Source organism: Argopecten irradians, chromosome 7 (assembly GCF_041381155.1).
Source record: "Argopecten irradians isolate NY chromosome 7, Ai_NY, whole genome shotgun sequence".
Classification (NCBI taxonomy): domain Eukaryota; kingdom Metazoa; phylum Mollusca; class Bivalvia; order Pectinida; family Pectinidae; genus Argopecten; species Argopecten irradians.
In genome coordinates this window covers 9,794,469-9,816,347 of record NC_091140.1, presented here as the reverse complement: position 1 = coordinate 9,816,347, position 21,879 = coordinate 9,794,469, and the positions used below count along the sequence as shown (strand labels likewise).

The 21,879-nt window shown below is 33.0% G+C and overlaps 1 protein-coding gene across 7 annotated transcripts in view; it reads right to left on the bottom strand.

Annotated features, from left to right (window-relative positions):
• LOC138327502 (anoctamin-7-like) overlaps window positions 1-21,764 on the bottom strand; it is a 49,170-nt gene extending 27,406 nt beyond the window's left edge. For all 7 annotated transcript variants that reach the window (XM_069273635.1, XM_069273639.1, XM_069273636.1 and 4 more), the window contains exons 1-6: window positions 21,309-21,764; window positions 14,577-15,121; window positions 8,228-8,303; window positions 7,578-7,678; window positions 3,576-3,651; window positions 2,972-3,172 (exon numbers count right to left, since the gene is read on the bottom strand). In XM_069273635.1, the coding sequence (XP_069129736.1) occupies window positions 2,972-3,172; window positions 3,576-3,651; window positions 7,578-7,678; window positions 8,228-8,303; window positions 14,577-15,053 (931 nt within the window). In that variant the 5' untranslated portion in view covers window positions 15,054-15,121; window positions 21,309-21,764. The remainder of the gene's footprint in view (window positions 1-2,971; window positions 3,173-3,575; window positions 3,652-7,577; window positions 7,679-8,227; window positions 8,304-14,576; window positions 15,122-21,308) is intronic.
• Window positions 21,765-21,879: the final 115 nt, after the last annotated feature.

Genomic DNA, 21,879 nt, shown 5'->3' with positions numbered 1-21,879 from the left:
TTTCTTGACCCCCAAAAAATTAGAAAAATAGAGATATTTGCATAATTTGCCAAATTTGAAGCCAAATATAAACTTACATGGTTATCATGAGATACTAGAAAATTAATGTATGACAAGAACGTTATGAGGACAGCACAGATTGCCAAAAACATAAGTTGAAATCAACACAGGGAAAAAGAATGACAGCATGAAAATTGCATAATTATATCCTTGCAACAGCCAAATATGCTTTTGTTGGACTGTTGAATCTTTTTAAATAAAACTTGTTGATTAAAGGCTTTAAAAGTAAAACATTTTACTTTCACTACTTGAGATAATATGGTTGCTCAAAGTTGGTCTTTTGGCCTTTTCCAAGGACATCTTGAAGTCCAAATTGAATAATATGTCTTTTTTATCCAAGAATTATTCAGTAAGTACCGTCTCAAGTGTTTAGATAGTTATTAATCCAGATTCTATGGAGGCTATACTCAACTAAAAGAGACTACTATATCAAGATATCCCCAAATATAAAAGACGTGAGGTCGATCAAATCCTCATTTAGTGCCAATTTGACTAAACTTCTCTAATTGGCTAAGTCCTTAAGTTGAAATGTCAAAAATGTGAATATCTATTTTGTGACTAATCAGATTGCAAAATCTTTTGGCAGATATTACCACCATAATGGAGCGCTCTTTATAAAGTGAGATTGAAGTTTCTTTTTGATCAAATATTTGCATAGGTCAGTTTTTCATTTTTCCATAATGGAACTGGATGGGGGTTATATAATTTTCAATGAGATTCAGGAATAAAATAAAAGTTCAAGTTCAATTTTATAGCTGAAATCATCACAGTTCTGATTTATTTACTGGCAAAATTTTATGACAAACGAATAAAGCATATTCAAAAAATTAAGATTTTTGTATTGCAGATTTATGGACTGAAACATATTTTGGTGTTCAGCCAAATTAATGTGATAGGAAGTTTTTACAACTAAATAAGATGTGCATATTTATACCGGTTTTACAATAAATGATAAAAATAACAAGTACAAAATATACAAAAAAGGATATAACATATTTTAAAGCATTTGCTTTTTTATTTTCCGAAATACAGTAAAACCCCTCTAACTCGAACCCGGATTCCTCGAATACCCCCTATTCGTCGAACTGGTCGTACGGTCCCGACCATCTCCCTATATAATCTATGTAACAAAACCCCGGATAGCTCGAACAGCTATTCGTCGAATACCCCTTATTCCTCGAACAGAAATATGTCCCCGTTTCATCAAATACATAGTATTTACCCATGTATTCGTCGAACAGGTGTTTGGCTCTTGAGATTTTTTACCTATGTCACACCTGACTGCACCGACCGACATGTATACAGTTGGCGTGTCAAGCCTTTAGGTAAGGAAGAGATTAACGGTGTCATTATTACCTACCTACACGATCGCAAGTTGTTGTTTGGTGCTAACTTTATTTGATTATTTCAGAAAAGACATTAAGTTATTGGTGTTTCTCTCGTATATAATCTTCGCTGTAAATACGAAAATACGGAAGTTATTGATCCGTGTTAATAGAAAGTGCCAAAAGAGGCGGAAGATATTGCTGACGTCCGCCTAATTATAAAAGTGGTTTTTTTTAAATTTCTTTGTTGGTTTCATTCGAAAGGCTAGCACAATATTATTATTCGAAAGATGTAAACGATATCAAAAGATAATGAAGAGTATATTTTATCAGTGCGTTCCGTATCTTTTCCCTTACTCTTAAACACATGTAACATAGGGCCTAACGTTACGCTTTTATATTACTAAATAGACATCTATAGATATCATTTCTTATGTCTGTAAATATGCTGGTTATTAACATTATTGTGAGTATGTATTTTGTAAATGTGCTAAATGATTTGTGATAATTAAATAATAGAAAATGTACCCCTTGTTGACCAATATGGATTGTGCATTGACCTAGATGACGATCGCTTACTCTGCTGTGAATGGCATTTGATTTAGGGCTTTCTCGTAAGCATTTTCAAACGCTCAATTTATGTTATACATATTTTTTCAACTTGATATTACTATCAATAAAACACTTGAGTAAAGAGAAGGATACGTTAATCAAAATGTCATTGTCGTGCATTGTTTGACATAGTTTGAGACCGGACATTTTGACTGTCGATTGTGACCAACCTCGGATGAGTCGAATACCCCGTATTCCTCAAACTATTGACCTGGTCCCCTTCTGTTCGAGTTATAGGGGTTTTACTGTATTAACTACCAAAATGGATGTTTTGCCAACAATCTAAGTATAAAAACACTTCAAATTGGCACGATCAGTCAACTTGACATGTTAATATTTAGGTTTTTTATAGCTAATGTATTATCGATCATGCATTTATATCAAAGAAAAAGTAATTCTTTAAGGCATAAAACACAAACTGATATAGTTCAGGGTAAGATTTTATAAATGTTTGCATCTAAAAAGAACAGAAACTATAATGCTAGCTAAATTCAAAAGGTTTTAAGCCGTTTTCATCCTTCTTTATTTCTTGGATTGACTGAAATTATTGTATCATTTCAACTTATTTGTACTAACCTAGAGTTTGTCTTACTATATACCCGATTTCATATTTCAAATATTGTAAAATTAGCAGATATTGTACTTTTAAAGTGGTCAAAAGTGTGATTTCTTTATATTTTCTTATTTTTCGGGTGTTGAAAAAACGACTTTCCGAACATATGATTTTTGGCGACTTTTTTCATGGTAAAATACTAAGATCTTCCAACCCAAAAAGTAGAAAACAAATTCTGTTGCAATTATTTGGAGGTTAGGCCTCTATTTTTTCGTATTTTTACTGGACTTACCCCCAGGAGGTAATGTTGTAATGATAATTATTGTGGTTAATAACAGATCAATCCGTTTGACATTAATTGATGATTTTAATACACCTGATGAATACAATGTTAATATTTTGTAATGACATTTATGCTCACCCCATTTCTGCATCTGTTTTTCCCCTTTAAGGGGGTCGAGAGTATCCCCTTCCGAGTCACAACAAGAGAAACAGTTCCATATAGAGGCTGATCTTTGGCTGCTGGAGTCTGAAGACTGGTCTGAACCGGTAACACCAAAACAACAGCAGGAACACAGGGATGAAGACTTTTTGGCATTTTCAGGATCTTCATTTTCTTTATCTTCAATCAGAGGAAAAGAATAACATCAAAATCTCGATCTTCTACATGGTGTACCAACTGATATGATCCAATTTTTGGTTGCTATTAACACTGCAGAACCCAAAAATCTTATGTAACGTCAAAATGGAAACAATATAAAGAAAAACATTATATTCCAGTATACATCAAATAAGCCTACCGTAATTATATTAACCATTTAAACAATCATGATATATTTCTCTGCAGACCCCTTCCCCTCCTGACACCTCCAGAGAGACCATTCATGCAGATCGTTGCCAAGACCATCGTAAGGCTTACTATAGGCTTAATAACCTGTAATATCCATGAAATTAGAACCTATAGGACAGTTTGTAAACCTGCATAAAGACATAACAAATTAAACAGAGAGCACAATAAAACTCACCCGGCTTGGCAGCCTGTTTACTTGGTCTATTCTCAGTCTGTTTTTTTATGTCAATATTGATAAGGATGTGATCCACCTATTGGAGACATAAATAAAAACATCATATCAAAAGAGGAAATTCTCTTCGGCATCAGTAGTCACACAAGTAATTGATAACTTTTTTTTTTAACTTATAACAGTTCGGTGTGATAACACTGTAACGTTGAAAAGTTATAAAAATTATATAATATATCATCTCAATTGAAATCTTCAATTCTAAAGTTTCTATTCATTAAGGAACAAACATTTTATATATTATCATAACTTTTAAAGGGACAATTCACTCCGGCTAATTCTTTTATAGAACTAAGAAGCAAAATATGGCATAAGTGTATTGTTCTACATTTCTTATGAAACATATAATTAACATAAGAGATAGAAAAGGGGAAAAAAGGACAGAAAATGGATATCTCTTCACAGATCTATACAAATGTATACATAGTGCAAGCATGACACATGGAAAAACATGTATAAATAGCTATTTCATTTCAATTTAAAATATGGACAAACTGTCAGGGGTTTGCAAGTTCCACTAGTTTTAACCATTTTTGCCAATCTTTATTGAATCTATTATTTCTTTTTCTCCTTTACCAAAAGCTATATACTTTTGAACATAGCAATACTCTATAATAGAGTTTAAAAAAGCTGTCACATTTAATGAACCATGTAAGCATCTAGTTTTGTAAATATAATGTTTAATATAAAGAACAATTTCATTATCAATCCTATGGTATATACAATTTTGATCTAGTTTCCCAAAAAGCATAGCTTCTTTATTAATAGCAAAAAGAATTAAAAGAATATCCAAAATGTTTTTCAAAATTGGCTAAAAAGTTCTGAACTTCAGAGCATTCCCAAAAAAGATGTGTGATTGTCTCCCTTTCTAATGCACATACCATACAGTGAGGATTATTTGAAAGATCAATTTTACAAAGATATGTATTAGTTGTTAGAATATGATGGGAAATTCTGAACTGAAGCCATTGAAGTTTAGTATTATTAGTAGACATGAAGGGTATATTGTATATTTGTTTCCACATTTCTTGAGCATAGTCAAAAGAGGTTCTCCATTTATGCTGGCCAGTTATAGCCGTATCATTTTTAACTAGAACCCTGTAAAAATCTTGGACTCTACGGTTATTTTTCAATATTAATTCAAGGCTAAAAGGAATAATTGGGTAAAATAATTTTTCATTTGGTACATGCACATTTTTCAGATACTTTTTAATGCTAGATATAAGTCCATGATACTGAAGATAATTACTTATCGCACCATGAATATTACAGAATTCATCATATGTAAAGAAAGAATATGGAGAAACACTTTTTAACAAGTCTTGTATGGTTATGATTCCATTTCTAAACTAAGATATATAAAAAACAGTTTTATTTCCAACAATAATATTTTAGTTGTACCAAATTGGAATTTTGAATACAGAGTATTCTTCTGCTTTTAACAGGTTCCCCATTGACCTTAATTTGTACCATGCTGTAAAAACATCTTTTCAGAAAGCATTTCTAAATAACCTTCATCCAGATTTGGAAGCGAGATAAAAAGATGATTTAATTGCAAGATCAAAAGAGATTTTATAATACAAATTCTACCAATTGGTGAAATTTTCTCCATGTCTGCAATAGATTTTTGAGTTTAATTATTTTTTTTATTATAGTTCAATTTTGGTATTTTGTGAAGATTAACATGAAATTCAATACCTAGAAGTGTAAATTTAGTAACCCCCATTGCTAGTTCAAGCCTGGCATTAGTGTATCACTGATATACTTTTTACTACCAATCCAAATAACCTGAGATTTTCCTGTAATTATTTTAAGTCCTGAAATTTTTGCATAATTATTTAATTCCATAACTGCAGCCCTTAATGAATTTTCAGTACCATCAAGTATTAAGGATGTATCATCAGCATATTGAGAATTTAAAATATTACACTTTTCTACATTTATACCAACAATATTTCTGTTATTTCTAATACGAATGGCTAAAACTTCTGCACAGATAATAAATATATAAGGGGCAATTGGATCGCCTTGACAAACATAATATTAAAAAAGAAGACAAATTACCTCCCTGATTAATTGTAGAGCTAGCATTATAATGTAAAAATTTTATCTAATTCCTAATACTGTTTCCAAAATTAAAGTATTTAAGAGTTTCACCAATAAATTTCCAGGACACTGAGTCAAAGGCTTTGTCAAAATCAAGAATTAATAACATTCCAGGGATATCAAATTCCTCAGTGTATTGCATGACGTCATAAACTAATCTAGTGTTTTCCCCTAAATATCTACCAGAAATAAAACCAGTCTGATCTGAATTTATAATTTTATCCAAAATATTTTTAAATCTGTTAGCTATTGTTCCAGAGGCAATTTTATACACAATATTTAATAAAGAAATGGGACGCCAGTTTTTAATGAAATATTTTGATTTGTTTGGCTTTGGAATGCAGGTAATAATGCCCTAACGTTGTGTAATTGAAAGCTGACCATTTAAGTAACCATGATTAATAGATCTGACAACAAAAAATCCTAATTTTTTCCAGAAACATTTGAAAAACTCTGATGTGTACCCGTCTGACCTGGGACTTTTATTATGTTTCATATGTTTAAGTGTTACTGATGCCTCCTCATATGTTATTAGACCTTCCAAACTTAAAGATTCTGTATCCTTTAATTTTGAAACTTCAAAACCTTCTAAAAATTCTTCTAAATCTACTTCTTCTATGTCAATGTCGACAGAGTATAATTGTTCAAAGAAGGTCTTTACTTCACTAAGAATTTCATATTGTTTAGTAAAAAACTCCCCATTTTCCTTCTCAAGTTTCGGAATGATTTTTAGATACAAAATTCCTGTTTGCTAAATTGAAAAATTACTGTGTAGGTTTTTCTCCCTCCTCTATCCATAACGCTTTGGACCGAATTACACTACCCTTAAGATTTTCCAACCAAACTTTTTCTAGTTCCTTATTTTTCTATTCAATTCCTCTGTATCAACTGCGTTCTGGTTTTCAAGTTTACTGATATCATCTCTAAGATTGTTTTCTCTCAACAAACTTTGTTTCTTTTTAAAAGATGAATAAGAAATTGATTTGCCCCTTATTTCCATTAGGAGTGTCTCAAGAAACAGTTGATCATTTATTACAAATTGAAGGGTACTATCTGGAATATTATAGTCACGCATGTTAAACAAATGAACTTCATAACCACTGAGGAGGTGATAAAATGATTTTTAAGGCAAGACAATTCACCTAATAAGGTAAACACACTTCTGTTAGAGCGATTTGATCAGTTAGACAAAAGTTGCATTACTCTACGAGCAAGGGCCAGGGTTCGGCATACAAGATGTTCGACCGCAATGTGTAATGGCGGACAGCGAGCGAGTTTCACACGTATTTCACCACCATAGGCTTTTCTAGCATATCACAGTAAAACCAACTGATCTAATTTCCAATAGAACTAGGTGTTTTCCGATATATGTATAAATTTTAATGTTCTCTTAGACTGAATTTTCCTTTTAAATTTGATATTGAACAATCAAAGGATTTTATCGTATAATCTGTCTGATATCTAGTGACTTCACTCATGTAATGTTTTTGTATATATTACCAACTATAGTGTAATATAACCTGGAACCATTATCATTGGCTGGAAATTCATTGTAACATCATGAATTGTAGTCAACTAAAAAGGATGTGACTCAGTGTTCAAGAACGCCATGACAAAATGGCAGACTCTGTTGAATTTTTGAAACACTGTAAATGACTGCCATTTTGAAATTCTTTGAAATGTAAGATGTTGAAGCTTTGTGATATAAAGTTTCTTAAATTTCTGTTTTTTATAACTTTTTAATTTTTGCTTGCCAAGGCTCACAAAAATACTTCTTAGACTTGTTTCATAAAACCCTCATATGAAATGAACATTCCTTTAAAATCGAATAGATATAATTACCAGAAGTGAGCGAGTGGCAGGTCTGAAGAAATGAGTGGGGTCTTCAAAGTCCTGGTACAGCTGGATTCTGTCCATCAGGAAAGGGGCACTTATAAAGTCAACTGCAAATGACACAGAAAAAGCTAGAATTCACAGTATCTAAAAGTAAAAGTAAAAGAACAATGCTAGAATTTCTAATCAACAGATAAGCTGCTCACAACATGTTGAAATCTATAATAAATAATATATTTCTTTTGTTAACATAACTGATGTCTATGTTATCAGCTTGTTTGGCCTCTGTGTGACTTATGAATTCAGTTGAAATAAACAAGAGATTAATGTTCCCTGATAATTCTATAGAATTGAGTCCGACTTGACACATAATAACTGATATGAATACCCTATGGATAAAAGACTCCCAGGAGAAATGATAATTTTGTGTTGTATTGATAATTTAAAGCTTGTATCCTGTTGTACATCTCTAAAAATCAATTCCTAATCAAGCCTGTGTCACTAAGTATATATAACAATGTTTGATAACACTGATCACCATGTCGTTACAGGCACCTGTTCCTAGCCACTGGTGATGTTCATCGACATTACAGCAGAAATCAACATTGATTGATAACCAAGCGAGTCGTAAGGACATGACTGCTGTACAACGTTAATACCTTCATCATCAGTCTCCAGGTACTTTTCCACAAATCGTTGGATGAAGTTAGTAGGTTCTGGCTCGTAGTTCGGACACTATAACAGATTAAACACATAGCTATATTATATAAGCTGATCAAAAAAGTGAAAATGGAGAAAAACGGAAGTTGATCTATATTAAAAAACTTTCAAATATTGATGGAATTCTTTTTAGATAAATGAAAACATAAGATAATTCCTCCAGATTCTCAATCACAGTTTTGAGGGGCTTCGATAACAAACTAGGTAACTTTTTGTCACTGAAGCTTTACGCTCATTATCAAACCTCTGGTCTATGAAGATTTGTTAGCACTGACCCTTTTGACCTTCGATGATACTAAAGGTTATTCAATCAAACAAACTTAATGAGGAACAGAGTAAGAATATAACAAATATTTTTTTGATTTATAGTACTACAATTTCAAGGAAATGGTAATTTGATTCTAGGTGAAGATCATTCAGTTGAATATTGTATTAAACAAACATGGTGGCCAATCACCTCAGAAATTCTAGTGCTTTTGCTCTTTATATCAAGATCAGCCGAGATCAGCTGATGAAATATTTAGAAACAATGCCATGTATATCTTATTACCTTTCACCAATTCATAAACACTTCTCTACTCATTTCTTGTGCATGTTTAGAGAATTTGATCAAGTAATTGTTTAGAGGATATTTTTATTTTCAAAGAGTTTCAATAAGGTACAGATTGGCATCATTGTTACAAACTGACATCAGTGATCTACATATGTATGTAATGATACTGTTACACAAACATGGCCAGTGATCAATATTTCATATATGATGTTTTGATGACTAGTACAATGTGTATGACTCTATTGTCACTTTCATCAGACAACTTCAGCATCGTGCATAAAATCTTCGACTTTCTTTTCAAAGACAGTGTACATTTCTTTCATATCTTACGTATACTGCTTGATCATTTGAATGATGACGGTGAAAGTGTACACACTGTATCATTGGAACATCACATATGAAATATTCACAGGTTGTGTACCAATATTATCTATAATACATAAATGAATTCCAGTACATCAATTACGGTGTTATGCATTCACATATTAAAGACAACAAGTGAATAGTAACATTCACATTATATAAAATACTATCTTTGACAGGGTAGCTAGAGTAGTAACATTCACATTATATAAAACACTAACTTTGACAGGGTAACTATAGTAGTAACATTCACATTATATAAAACACTAACTTTGACAGGGTAGCTAGAGTAGTAACATTCACATTATATAAAATACTATCTTTGACAGGGTAGCTAGAGTAGTAACATTCACATTATATAAAACACTAACTTTGACAGGGTAACTATAGTAGTAACATTCACATTATATAAAACACTAACTTTGACAGGGTAGCTAGAGTAGTTACATTCACATTATATAAAACACTAACTTTGACAGGGTAGCTAGAGTAGTAACATTCACATTATATAAAACACTACTTTGACAGGGTAGCTAGAGTAGTAACATTCACATTATATAAAACACTATCTTTGACAGGGTAGCTAGAGTAGTAACATTCACATTATATAAAACACTAACTTTGACAGGGTATGCTAGAGTAGTAACATTCACATTATATAAAACACTATTTGACAGGGTAGCTACAGTAGTAACATTCACATTATATAAAACACTATCTTTGACAGGGTAGGTATATTATTATTGACTACTAGTAGTAACATTCACATTATATAAAACACTAACTTTGACAGGGTATAGCTAAGTAGTAACATTCACATTATATAAAACACTAACTTTGACAGGGTATAGCTACAGTAGTAACATTCACATTATATAAAACACTAACTTTGACAGGGTAGCTACAGTAGTAACATTCACATTATATAAAACACTAACTTTGACAGGGTAGCTACAGTAGTAACATTCACATTATATAAAACACTAACTTTGACAGGGTAGCTACAGTAGTAACATTCACATTATATAAAACACTAACTTTGACAGGGTAGCTACAGTAGTAACATTCACATTATATAAAACACTATCTTTGACAGGGTAGCTACAGTAGTAACATTCACATTATATAAAACACTAACTTTGACAGGGTAACAGTAGTAACATTCACATTATATAAAACACTAACTTTGACAGGGTAGCTACAGTAGTAACATTCACATTATATAAAACACTAACTTTGACAGGGTAGCTACAGTAGTAACATTCACATTATATAAAACACTAACTTTGACAGGGTAGCTACAGTAGTAACATTCACATTATATAAAACACTATCTTTGACAGGGTAGCTACAGTAGTAACATTCACATTATATAAAACACTAACTTTGACAGGGTAACTATACAGTAGTAACATTCACATTATATAAAACACTAACTTTGACAGGGTAGCTACAGTAGTAACATTCACATTATATAAAACACTAACTTTGACAGGGTAGCTACAGTAGTAACATTCACATTATATAAAACACTAACTTTGACAGGGTAGCTACAGTAGTAACATTCACATTATATAAAACACTAACTTTGACAGGGTAGCTACAGTAGTAACATTCACATTATATAAAACACTAACTTTGACAGGGTATAGCTACAGTAGTAACATTCACATTATATAAAACACTAACTTTGACAGGGTAGCTACAGTAGTAACATTCACATTATATAAAACACTACTTTGACAGGGTAGCTACAGTAGTAACATTCACATTATATAAAACACTAACTTTGACGGGGTAGCTACAGTAGTAACATTCACATTATATAAAACACTATCTTTGACAGGGTATAGCTACAGTAGTAACATTCACATTATATAAAACACTAACTTTGACAGGGTAGCTACAGTAGTAACATTCACATTATATAAAACACTATCTTTGACAGGGTAGCTACAGTAGTAACATTCACATTATATAAAACACTAACTTTGACAGGGTAGCTACAGTAGTAACATTCACATTATATAAAACACTAACTTTGACAGGGTAGCTACAGTAGTAACATTCACATTATATAAAACACTAACTTTGACAGGGTAGCTACAGTAGTAACATTCACATTATATAAAACACTAACTTTGACAGGGTAGCTACAGTAGTAACATTCACATTATATAAAACACTAACTTTGACAGGGTAGCTACAGTAGTAACATTCACATTATATAAAACACTAACTTTGACAGGGTAGCTACAGTAGTAACATTCACATTATATAAAACACTAACTTTGACAGGGTAGCTACAGTAGTAACATTCACATTATATAAAACACTAACTTTGACAGGGTAGCTACAGTAGTAACATTCACATTATATAAAACACTAACTTTGACAGGGTAGCTACAGTAGTAACATTCACATTATATAAAACACTAACTTTGACAGGGTAGCTACAGTAGTAACATTCACATTATATAAAACACTATCTTTGACAGGGTAGCTACAGTAGTAACATTCACATTATATAAAACACTAACTTTGACAGGGTAGCTAGAGTAGTAACATTCACATTATATAAAACACTAACTTTGACAGGGTAGCTACAGTAGTAAACATTCACATTATATAAAACACTAACTTTGACAGGGTAGCTACAGTAGTAACATTCACTTTATATAAAACACTAACTTTGACAGGGTAGCTACAGTAGTAACATTCACATTATATAAAACACTAACTTTGACAGGGTAGCTACAGTAGTAACATTCACATTATATAAAACACTAACTTTGACAGGGTAGCTACAGTAGTAACATTCACATTATATAAAACACTAACTTTGACAGGGTAGCTACAGTAGTAACATTCACATTATATAAAACACTAACTTTGACAGGGTAGCTACAGTAGTAACATTCACATTATATAAAACACTAACTTTGACAGGGTAGCTACAGTAGTAACATTCACATTATATAAAACACTAACTTTGACAGGGTAGCTACAGTAGTAACATTCACATTATATAAAACACTAACTTTGACAGGGTAGCTACAGTAGTAACATTCACATTATATAAAACACTAACTTTGACAGGGTAGTATCAGGTGTATATTGGTTTATATCAGGTGTATATTGGTTGACAGTTGAATTGTAAATGGCTTCTTAAGTTTATACAAGTGTGAAACTAGAACATTGATCTGTATTTCTTTTCTCCTTTTACTGAGCCATACTAATATAAAATCCCATAGACTACCGGTAGGTGTGGCTTCAATGGTTACCTGAGGTAGGACATCTGTAGATTGAATTTTCTCAACCATTATCAAAGCCTATACACACGTACTAAAGAATTTCAATGTATAGGAAATTATATATATATAGGACTAGGTTTACATAAGGATTAGGTTTACATAACCTTATGTATGTCAGATCTGTGCACTCCAATCACTGACTAATGTTTTAGTGAAAGTCATCCTTCTAAGTAACATATATATAAATACAACAGGATAAGTATTATAGAATAATCTTTGATTTACTGTGACAACAATATAGAGCTAATACTGAGATACATAGTGTGTCTGTCCAAGTTGGTGGTCATAAGCAGTAATTAAGTCATACCAATGTCTAGGACTTCTGTTCTGGTCTCTATGATCTTGTTTTTCTCTGATATTGGAGCAAGATTGAGACCTTGACATGAGAGACATTGGCATCTGCCTGCATGACTGCATGTGTAGTGTAACAAAGCAGATATCTGATGTTCATTGCAACTATTCAGAGCTGTTAATATAATTGTAGTGTGGTGTGTTTTTTGTATCAGGGCTCTGATGTCTAAAGGGACCCTTATATCATAGGGTGATGAGCTTGGTCGGGTGGAGCGATGGTTGCTTTGGAGCGATGATCAAATATTTACAGAGAAAAATCAATTTCTAGGTCAAAGTACACAGACTATGAAATGCAGCACAACACGTACCTGGTTAACTCTACATAAAAACTGCTGAAGTTATTATTCTCAATAATCTATTGTTCTCAATAATTCTACATGTCTTATAGAAACAATCAATCAATTCATTAAACTTCATTATTAAACATTTAAAGCCAAGGAATGTTGAAGGAATTTCTTATGGTTGACTATAACTGGATTCCTAACATATGTGAACAATTAAAGTCTTTCAAGGTAGTAATGGCCTCATTACATTGACCCAAAGACTTTTTTTGTTTCAAACATGTATAGGTCAAAAGCTTTAGGTCTATGGCGTCAGGGATATGACAGGGGCTACTATCACAGGGTTTTTTCTAGGTAAAAGGGAAAAGGCGCCTGAGTGAATTTGGGAAAAATCATCGGCATACTTGACAAAAGATTAATTAAGTCCATGTTCAGTAGGTGAAAAATACAAAACTTACGATTTATCTTTAACATGTAATTTAAACTGCAGGATGTTACAAAAAAAATATTTTTAAGTAAAAAAGTATTCTGTCCTAATGCAAATGTAACTGATTAACGCAATTTTTCAGGTGTGTTCGATTGCAAAGTCCCAAAAATCACTATTTTCAGATTGGAAAAAGCCCTGTTATCATATCCAAAGACAAAAATAATGCATTGCATGCAATCCGGCATTCTGATATATCAGAATGGCAATCCAGAACCATAAAGGTATGACTACCCTACAGGACAAACTGATGACTTCACTGACCAGACACGGCCCCAAGATCAGGAAATAGAGTCAATATCTAAAACAGTCTTATGTTTAGACTTAGCCAATCACATATTTTGATACACTTAGTTACATGATTTTGGATTGGCTAAGAAACAACTTAAGTCTAAGACTGTTTATGATTCTGGGACCTGTTTCTCTCAGCTTCCTCATAACACAAACAAACTTATAAAGAAAAGGAACCTTGGTCCACAGAGAACAATTGTTCAAATGATGAAAAGTAAAATCATTTATTTACTACGGTAATCATGAAAATTTCATTGATCAATTTTCACACAGTAAAACATTTCTGCTTTGAAAAAGTAGAAAAAGAGAACAAACCTGTTCAATGTAGTTCAAATAACTTTTAAAGACTTTTAATGAATAAGTGACTTGTTAAATGAAAAAAAAATCATTAGACATTAAAGATCGATGTTAAAATCAATAAAATACAATATACACATTTTTAGCTATAAAGGTTAATCCGAATGCTGAGATAACCGAGATATTTTATGCACCCCCTGAAGTCGGATATTTGTGACTAGATCTGCTCCTACGATACTGTAACAAAAACATCACCAAAAGCATGATTTTGGAAAAGTACAAAAACTTAAAATCAAGGACAGAAAGCTTTTAAGTGACAACTAGAAACTCGTTCTAAACAACATGTGTACTTACGTCTTTGAGTCTCATCTCAAGTTTGACCGTTTCTGCTTCCAAACACAGCCTTTTGAATGGACAATGTAATTTCACAAACACATGATCTCCAATCATGTCTTTCTGAAGGACGAAACCTTGATCAATCATTTCTCTCTCAAAACAGTCTCTCTTGAACTCCTTGTCTTCTAACGACTTTTTCTTGTCGGGATCTTTGGTGTCCTTGGACGATTTATTCTCATGAACCAACACATAATCCACACGTTTTTGTTCTGGTATCAATAAAGGCCCCAACTCTGTATATCTCCTTTCAAATCTACGTGTCCGTAAAGGTCCTTTTCTCTTGACTTCGGTTTTTTTGCGCCACCGAATGGCAGTTGTCGCTGTTTCGAAGACAGGTAAGTTTGTGAGCACATCATTGTCTTCATCATCCGAAACGTCAACTGATTTGGAGACTACTTTTTTATCGGGATCTAGAAATTGTCTTTTGGGGCCCATCTTCTCAAGGTTTCATTTAAAGTCTAATGTGTTCCAGGTACAGATTTATCCTCAGGGCCAAACATCATCTACAAGAGGATAATTACATTCATTACAAACACATTAATTTACATTTACATATAGTGTTTTACTAATAAAGGGACAATTCTGTGAAGTACATTTCTCTATGTAACTGGTGGCCAAGTGTTAGACATCTAGACATATTATCATAAGCTCTCCACCTCTGAGGCTCCGGGGCAAGTTTGAATCCCATGTGGGGCAGTTGACAGGAACTATTAAGCGCTTGCTTACCAGGTGGTTTTTTGGTGTTTTTTTTTTTTATTTTTTAGCATCCAGGGCACTAAAATATTGGGTCAAATACTGTATATATTGATATCACTCTACATGTATAATCAGTAAATCAGGAGATACACAAGTATTAGATCACAACTACTACTAAAAGTATACATGTGTCCAAACATCATACCAGCTAGGGTACAGAACACAGTGAGTAGGACAAAACCCATGTAGGATACAGATAAAAGTGGGCCTATTAAAGTAGAACTCTCATTGATTGTTTGTTATGTAGGATATAGATAAAAGTGGGCCTATTAAAGTAGAACTCTCATTGATTGTTTGTTATGTAGGATATAGATAAAAGTGGGCCTATTAAAGTAGAACTCTCATTGATTGTTTGTTATGTAGGATACAGATAAAAGTGGGCCTATTAAAGTAGAACTCTCATTGATTGTTTGTTATGTAGGATATAGATAAAAGTGGGCCTATTAAAGTAGAACTCTCATTGATTGTTTGTTATGTAGGATACAGATAAAAGTGGGCCTATTAAAGTAGAACTCTCATTGATTGTTTGTTATGTAGGATACAGATAAAAGTGGGCCTATTAAAGTAGAACTCTCATTGATTGTTTGTTATGTAGGATATAGATAAAAGTGGGCCTATTAAAGTAGAACTCTCATTGATTGTTTGTTATGTAGGATACAGATAAAAGTGGGCCTATTAAAGTAGAACTCTCATTGATTGTTTGTTATGTAGGATATAGATAAAAGTGGGCCTATTAAAGTAAAACTCTCATCGATTGTTTGTTATGTAGGATTATACAGATAAAAGGGGGCCTATTAAAGTAGAACTCTCATTGATTGTTTGTTATGTAGGATATAGATAAAAGGGGGCCTATTAAAGTAGAACTCTCATTGATTGTTTGTTATGTAGGATACAGATAAAAGTGGGCCTATTAAAGTAGAACTCTCATTGATTGTTTGCTATACTAGACTAGTTTCTAATTCAATCAGTGATTTTGAAAAGATGTTCGACTTCAAGAATGACATTTGATAACTGAGAGTGATTCACTATGTTTTGCTGTACCTAGGAACGCCCGACTTATAGCCTCTATTATATGATCCGGTTTAAAAGCCTCAATATATTTTTTTAATTGATCCAAGTTGATATGATTATTACTTGGTGGCTATGTTGTAATCATCTAATACACATTATCAAGGCTATCTAAAAATGGTTCATTTACATGTTAGTTATGAAAAACTACATACGACCATGTCAAACTCGTGGCCTATAAATAAAAGATAAGGTCAAGGACATTTCAAAAGGTAATAGCATTATTATAGCCCCAATAACAGGTGTTTTTCAATCCTGATGTGAAAAGAATTTTTTTTATATTTATTTGTTACCTACACGAATGTATGGCCTTGGGAAGTTATGAGTCAAGGTCGAGGTAATTCATTTGAAAAAATAAACTCTTGCCATTTGTCTTCACATAAGAGTTGACATGCTTTTTTGTAATCAAGAACTTTATTGTATAGATATAGCGTCATTTGAAACTTTGAAGTCAATGATTTCAGAGAAAATCCGAGGGTGATATGTTCTCTGAAATGTGAGACCCAGCTACACCTACATGTAGCTGTTGTATATATAAGCTTAAAAGAGGTACAGGATGAATAGAGGACAGATTATGTTATATGTGGCTGCACCATGGCTTTAACATTGATATAATCGGTCTACCTTTTATAACCTCTTTAGATTTAGTTGTGTCCTAACAAAGTGATATATTGATGGAGCATTTACTGCCTCTCTGAGGAGTATATTGTAGATATAGGTGTTCATGTATATGTAAACACAGAACATAAAATAGCGGTAAATGTAAGTGACCGTGGACAACAGTAAATACACAGTCAAGTGTCAACAAAATATAACCTTAGGAGGTCACATACCGACAACAGAAATACACAGTCAAGTGTCAACAAAATATAACGTTAGAAGGTTATTATAGGACAACAGTAAATACACAGTTAAATGTCAACAAAATATAACGTTAGAAGGTTTTATCTGGGTAGTGCTCTTTATATAATCCCATGAATCAAGGCTATACACATGGAGATGATGCTTTTACATGTTAAATTAAATACTTACAATACTAATATGACCTTCTGATTTTACCAATACACTTTCTCTGTCAAGGTCATAGATTGGAGTACAAACTACAGTCTACTAAATTAGTATAGACATAATTTGTCCTTATTGTATGAAAGTTTTATACTACTTTTTCATGAAAATTCAATAGCATTTCAAGAATTGTGAAAAATATTTATCATGTTAATAAGGAATACCATTTATATTACAATATAGCATTTCAAGTGGTTTTCATAACTCTATACATGCTTATTTATGTATAAGATGATTGGTATCTTAAGACATTAAGAATATAGTGGTCAAGCTGTTTCATACAGTTATATATGTTTATGATAGTAAGTGAAATGACTGGGATCCCAGTTTTATCCGAAGGCAATGATCCCAACAGGATCATATGTATGTAACTGGTGTATCCAGTGGTGTTCTCTTCCTCTTCTGATGTTTGTAGAGGATGGGGAATCAGGGTCTGATTTAATGATCTCGATGATCTGACATCGAAGACATGAGTGATCGTGTCCACGAAGGTTAAAGTGGTGGGCAACTGGTGTGTCCCTGTGTTTGATGATGTCCCTAATGTGCTCACTGATGTGAATTTTGAACTGTCTTTTAGTTTCGCCTACGTATTGCTTTTTGCACATTTTGCAAGTGATGAGGTAGATGACATTCCTAGTGGTACAGTGTCCGTGGAATGTGCGGTATTGGAGGCCAGTAAAGGTGCTGACGAAAATTTTGGATTTGGTCATCAAGTTACAGGTTTTGCAATTCAGTAGGTTGCAGTCGGTGACTTGATTGATGTATGTAGGCCTTGGTATGGTGTCGGGTTGGAAGTTAGCAGGGGCGTAAGAAGCGGGGGTGCAAGGGGGGCAACTGCCTCCCCCGTTCCCCAGGACGGGAGGGCAAACATGTCTTTTTGCCCCCCCATTTTCGCCGACTGAAATTTTGTAAAAAATGCTTATTTGAAAGAAAAAAGGGTCCTCCTGCACATTTTTCGTACTTCATTCTAGAAAATTTTCCGCTGCGCGACGCATTTCCTAAAACGTTCAAGCACATAATGTCAAACCTTAAATAGTAAAAATCAAATACACACGAACTAGACTAAAAATGTCGATCAAGGGATTCTATGTACTATTTTGAAAATAAATGTCTCTTAAAAGATCAATTTGTTTATATGTCTTAGCGAGACAATTGATTCATTTTTTATGTCACACAACAATGTGCCGATGGTGTGAAGCCGGTATATTCAGATCGAGTAGGGTTGCATAATGTTATGACGACAGAATTATCATTTCTCAATGCAGGTAGCTTTAAATCGAAAAATTACCATGTTAAGAACGCTTTATAATCATTAAAATACATCGTAAAACTCATCTCAGCCATTCTAAATCGTAATTTTTTTCTCGGGGGAGACCCCCGGACCCCCCTAACACCAAATTCTCGCGCCTTTGGGTGCTCGCAAATTCATCAAAATGCATCGTAAAATTCATCTAAGCCATTCTAAATCGTAATTTTTTTCTCGGGGGAGACCCCCGGACCCCCCAAACACCAAAATCTTGCGCTTTCGGGCGCTCGCCAATTCATCAAAATACATTGTAAAACTCATCTCAGCCATTCTAAAATACAATATTTTTCCCGGGGGTCACCCCCAGACCCTTAAAACACCAAAATCTCGCGCCTTTGACGCTCACACGCTAATTTGGCCAATTTGCGTATTCGTTAATTTCCTTTTAGCGACCCCACTGTCTATAAATGTGTACAAGGATTAAATTTAATGATATATGAAAAATGTACATAAAGCATATATGGTTGGGAGTTGAATTAATCTCCTCCTGAAGGTGCGACGGCGGGGAGGGGGGGTGTTTACAAAATATTGAGGACCTTTGCCCCCCCATTACGTTTCATCTTCCTACGCCACTGGTTAGCGCAGACAAGGAAGTTGGAAAGATTTTTTTCCGTTGCGGGTTGTAAGAATTGGGGGGAGGGGGGAAATGGTGGGGAGTGTAATTTGTAAAATGGGCAAGAAATGGCGGATAAAGCGGCTGATCGGGGGTAGGTCCCGGTTATATGTCAGCACTAGTGTAAAGCTGCTGTTTATGATAGTCTGGTAAAATTACATGGTGCATGGTATATTATACAGTTGTTGACTGCCAGGACCTAGCTGAACGCAAACTGTTTTCTGGAAGGCAGAGGGCAACAGTTTGTTTGAGGGTCCAACAAATCATCTGTTGCCCGAAAACCCAGTCAATAACTGATTTGTTATACCCATTGACTCAAAACAATGCATTGATGTCACGTTCATTTATATATAGAAACTATTTCATAGGGATAAACAAAATGTATTTATATTAAACAGGATTTAAATTAAAACTATTGTGTATTGTATTTTTTGCATTAAGATGTGAATTATGAAGAATTCACATCCAAATCTATTTTGATTTTTATAGATACCTCCATGATTTTTATATATGTGATCACTTGATTGCATGAATTAAGGTATTAAAGATGCTGACAAATAGTATTTTTCTCAATAAAAACAGGAGCAGACGAATTTCTGCAGTAACTAAAGTTATTTACTTTACACCATTGCAAAGTTTGAACTTCTAATTTTATTGATATTCCATGGCACTATGTCCTACATGGAATGAGGTTGTGATTGTGCATGAACCAAAAGTAAAAATAATTATTTTCATAACATTTTTGTGTTAATTAGACATATACCTGTATATGATTAATTGATTAAACAAGTGAAATGACTGGGATCCCAGTTTTATCCGAAGGCATTGATCCCAACAGGATCATATGTACACAAAATGTATGTAACTGGTGTATCCAGTGGTATTCTCTGATATTAGTAGAGATTATTAGAGTAATTGATTAAGCACCAATAACCCAGTAATGTTCAAATGATGAATATTGTTTGTGCTCTTGGTGATGGGGCATCTTTGATATTAATTTGCAGTATTCAATAGTTCAGAAAACAGTATTTGGACTAATTATAATAATGATATTGTCTTGAAAACATTTTCTGTCGACATTGACTCTCTCTTAATATCATTATTTATTATCTACTGTGGTACATCACAACAAAATATCGAGTCAAATACAGATCAATCCAATCATATTAAAAACAGCTGAAACAGGAAATGTAAATAAAAAGTATAGGTTTAAAGGCAATTATAAATGACCTGTACATAACATAAAGTCTATAAATTAACTGATCCCACTTTTATTTCTTGACCTTAATTTAAAGATAGCTTAACATGTATATTACATACATGTATATACTGGTACATTCATATATATATATTTTCGCAGTTTGAGTAAATGATTAAAAACTGTACGTACTATGTAAAGATATGCAACATTATTGATTCAATAACATTTGCTAACACCACCATACATTTTTTTTTTTTTCATATGTTTGGAAAAAAAACATTACAAAAAAAAACATATCAATTTGCCCTGTAAAATACATGTACACTGCATTACATGTGACAATATTGTTGTACAATGTACCGTACAACTAGCACATGTTTGATAATTGATGTATATATTTATATATATATATATACACACACATGTTGTGTTGTATATCAGGTAAAATTTGAACAATTTTCAACAATGTTTACAAAAGTATTTATATTGAAATACAGTGTACAGTATACATGTATGTCACTGTGTATAGAATTTATTGCTATAAATACATTTACATATTACATGTACAATATACTTTTTTGTACATCTATGTACAATGTACTTTTTGTACATATAATGTTCATATACAAAATGATAAATAATACAACGTATAACTGTAATATATAATATAGCATTACATACCTGTGTTCTAGATCTATCCATACACACATGTGAATAAATCCACCGTAGATGGAGGCCTAATCCTTTCCGGGTATCACATGCTCCTTTTCCACTTTCACACGTCCATATCTTACAAACACATGTACAACTGTCTGTGATAATTTGTACCTGATCCACTATAACGTTACCTGGCTAGATGCCAAACAATGAATCGACCGGTACTGTGCTCGGGTATATAACACATGTGTAGCCCTTCACAAGCAATTTTTTTACCAGTCAGTTCTTGTTTGGTGCCGACAGTTATCTCAACAATGGTACGTAAAATCAATGTCCCCGATAAGACGTCATTAAAACCTACAGTGATATATATATACAGGTGCCTGGTGTTATGCGTGCACGATTGTTTCACAGTTACACTGTATTAATATAACGGTATTGATCAGGTGCTTGTAATTACACGGCTAATTGTATTTACCGTTGCCATGTAAAGGGAGGTAACTTTCGATGTTTAATTTAAGGTAGCACACTATATTTTTGGCGCGAAGAGCTTTACAGCTTTACCACTGCCTTTCCGATGGCTTTTAATTTTTAA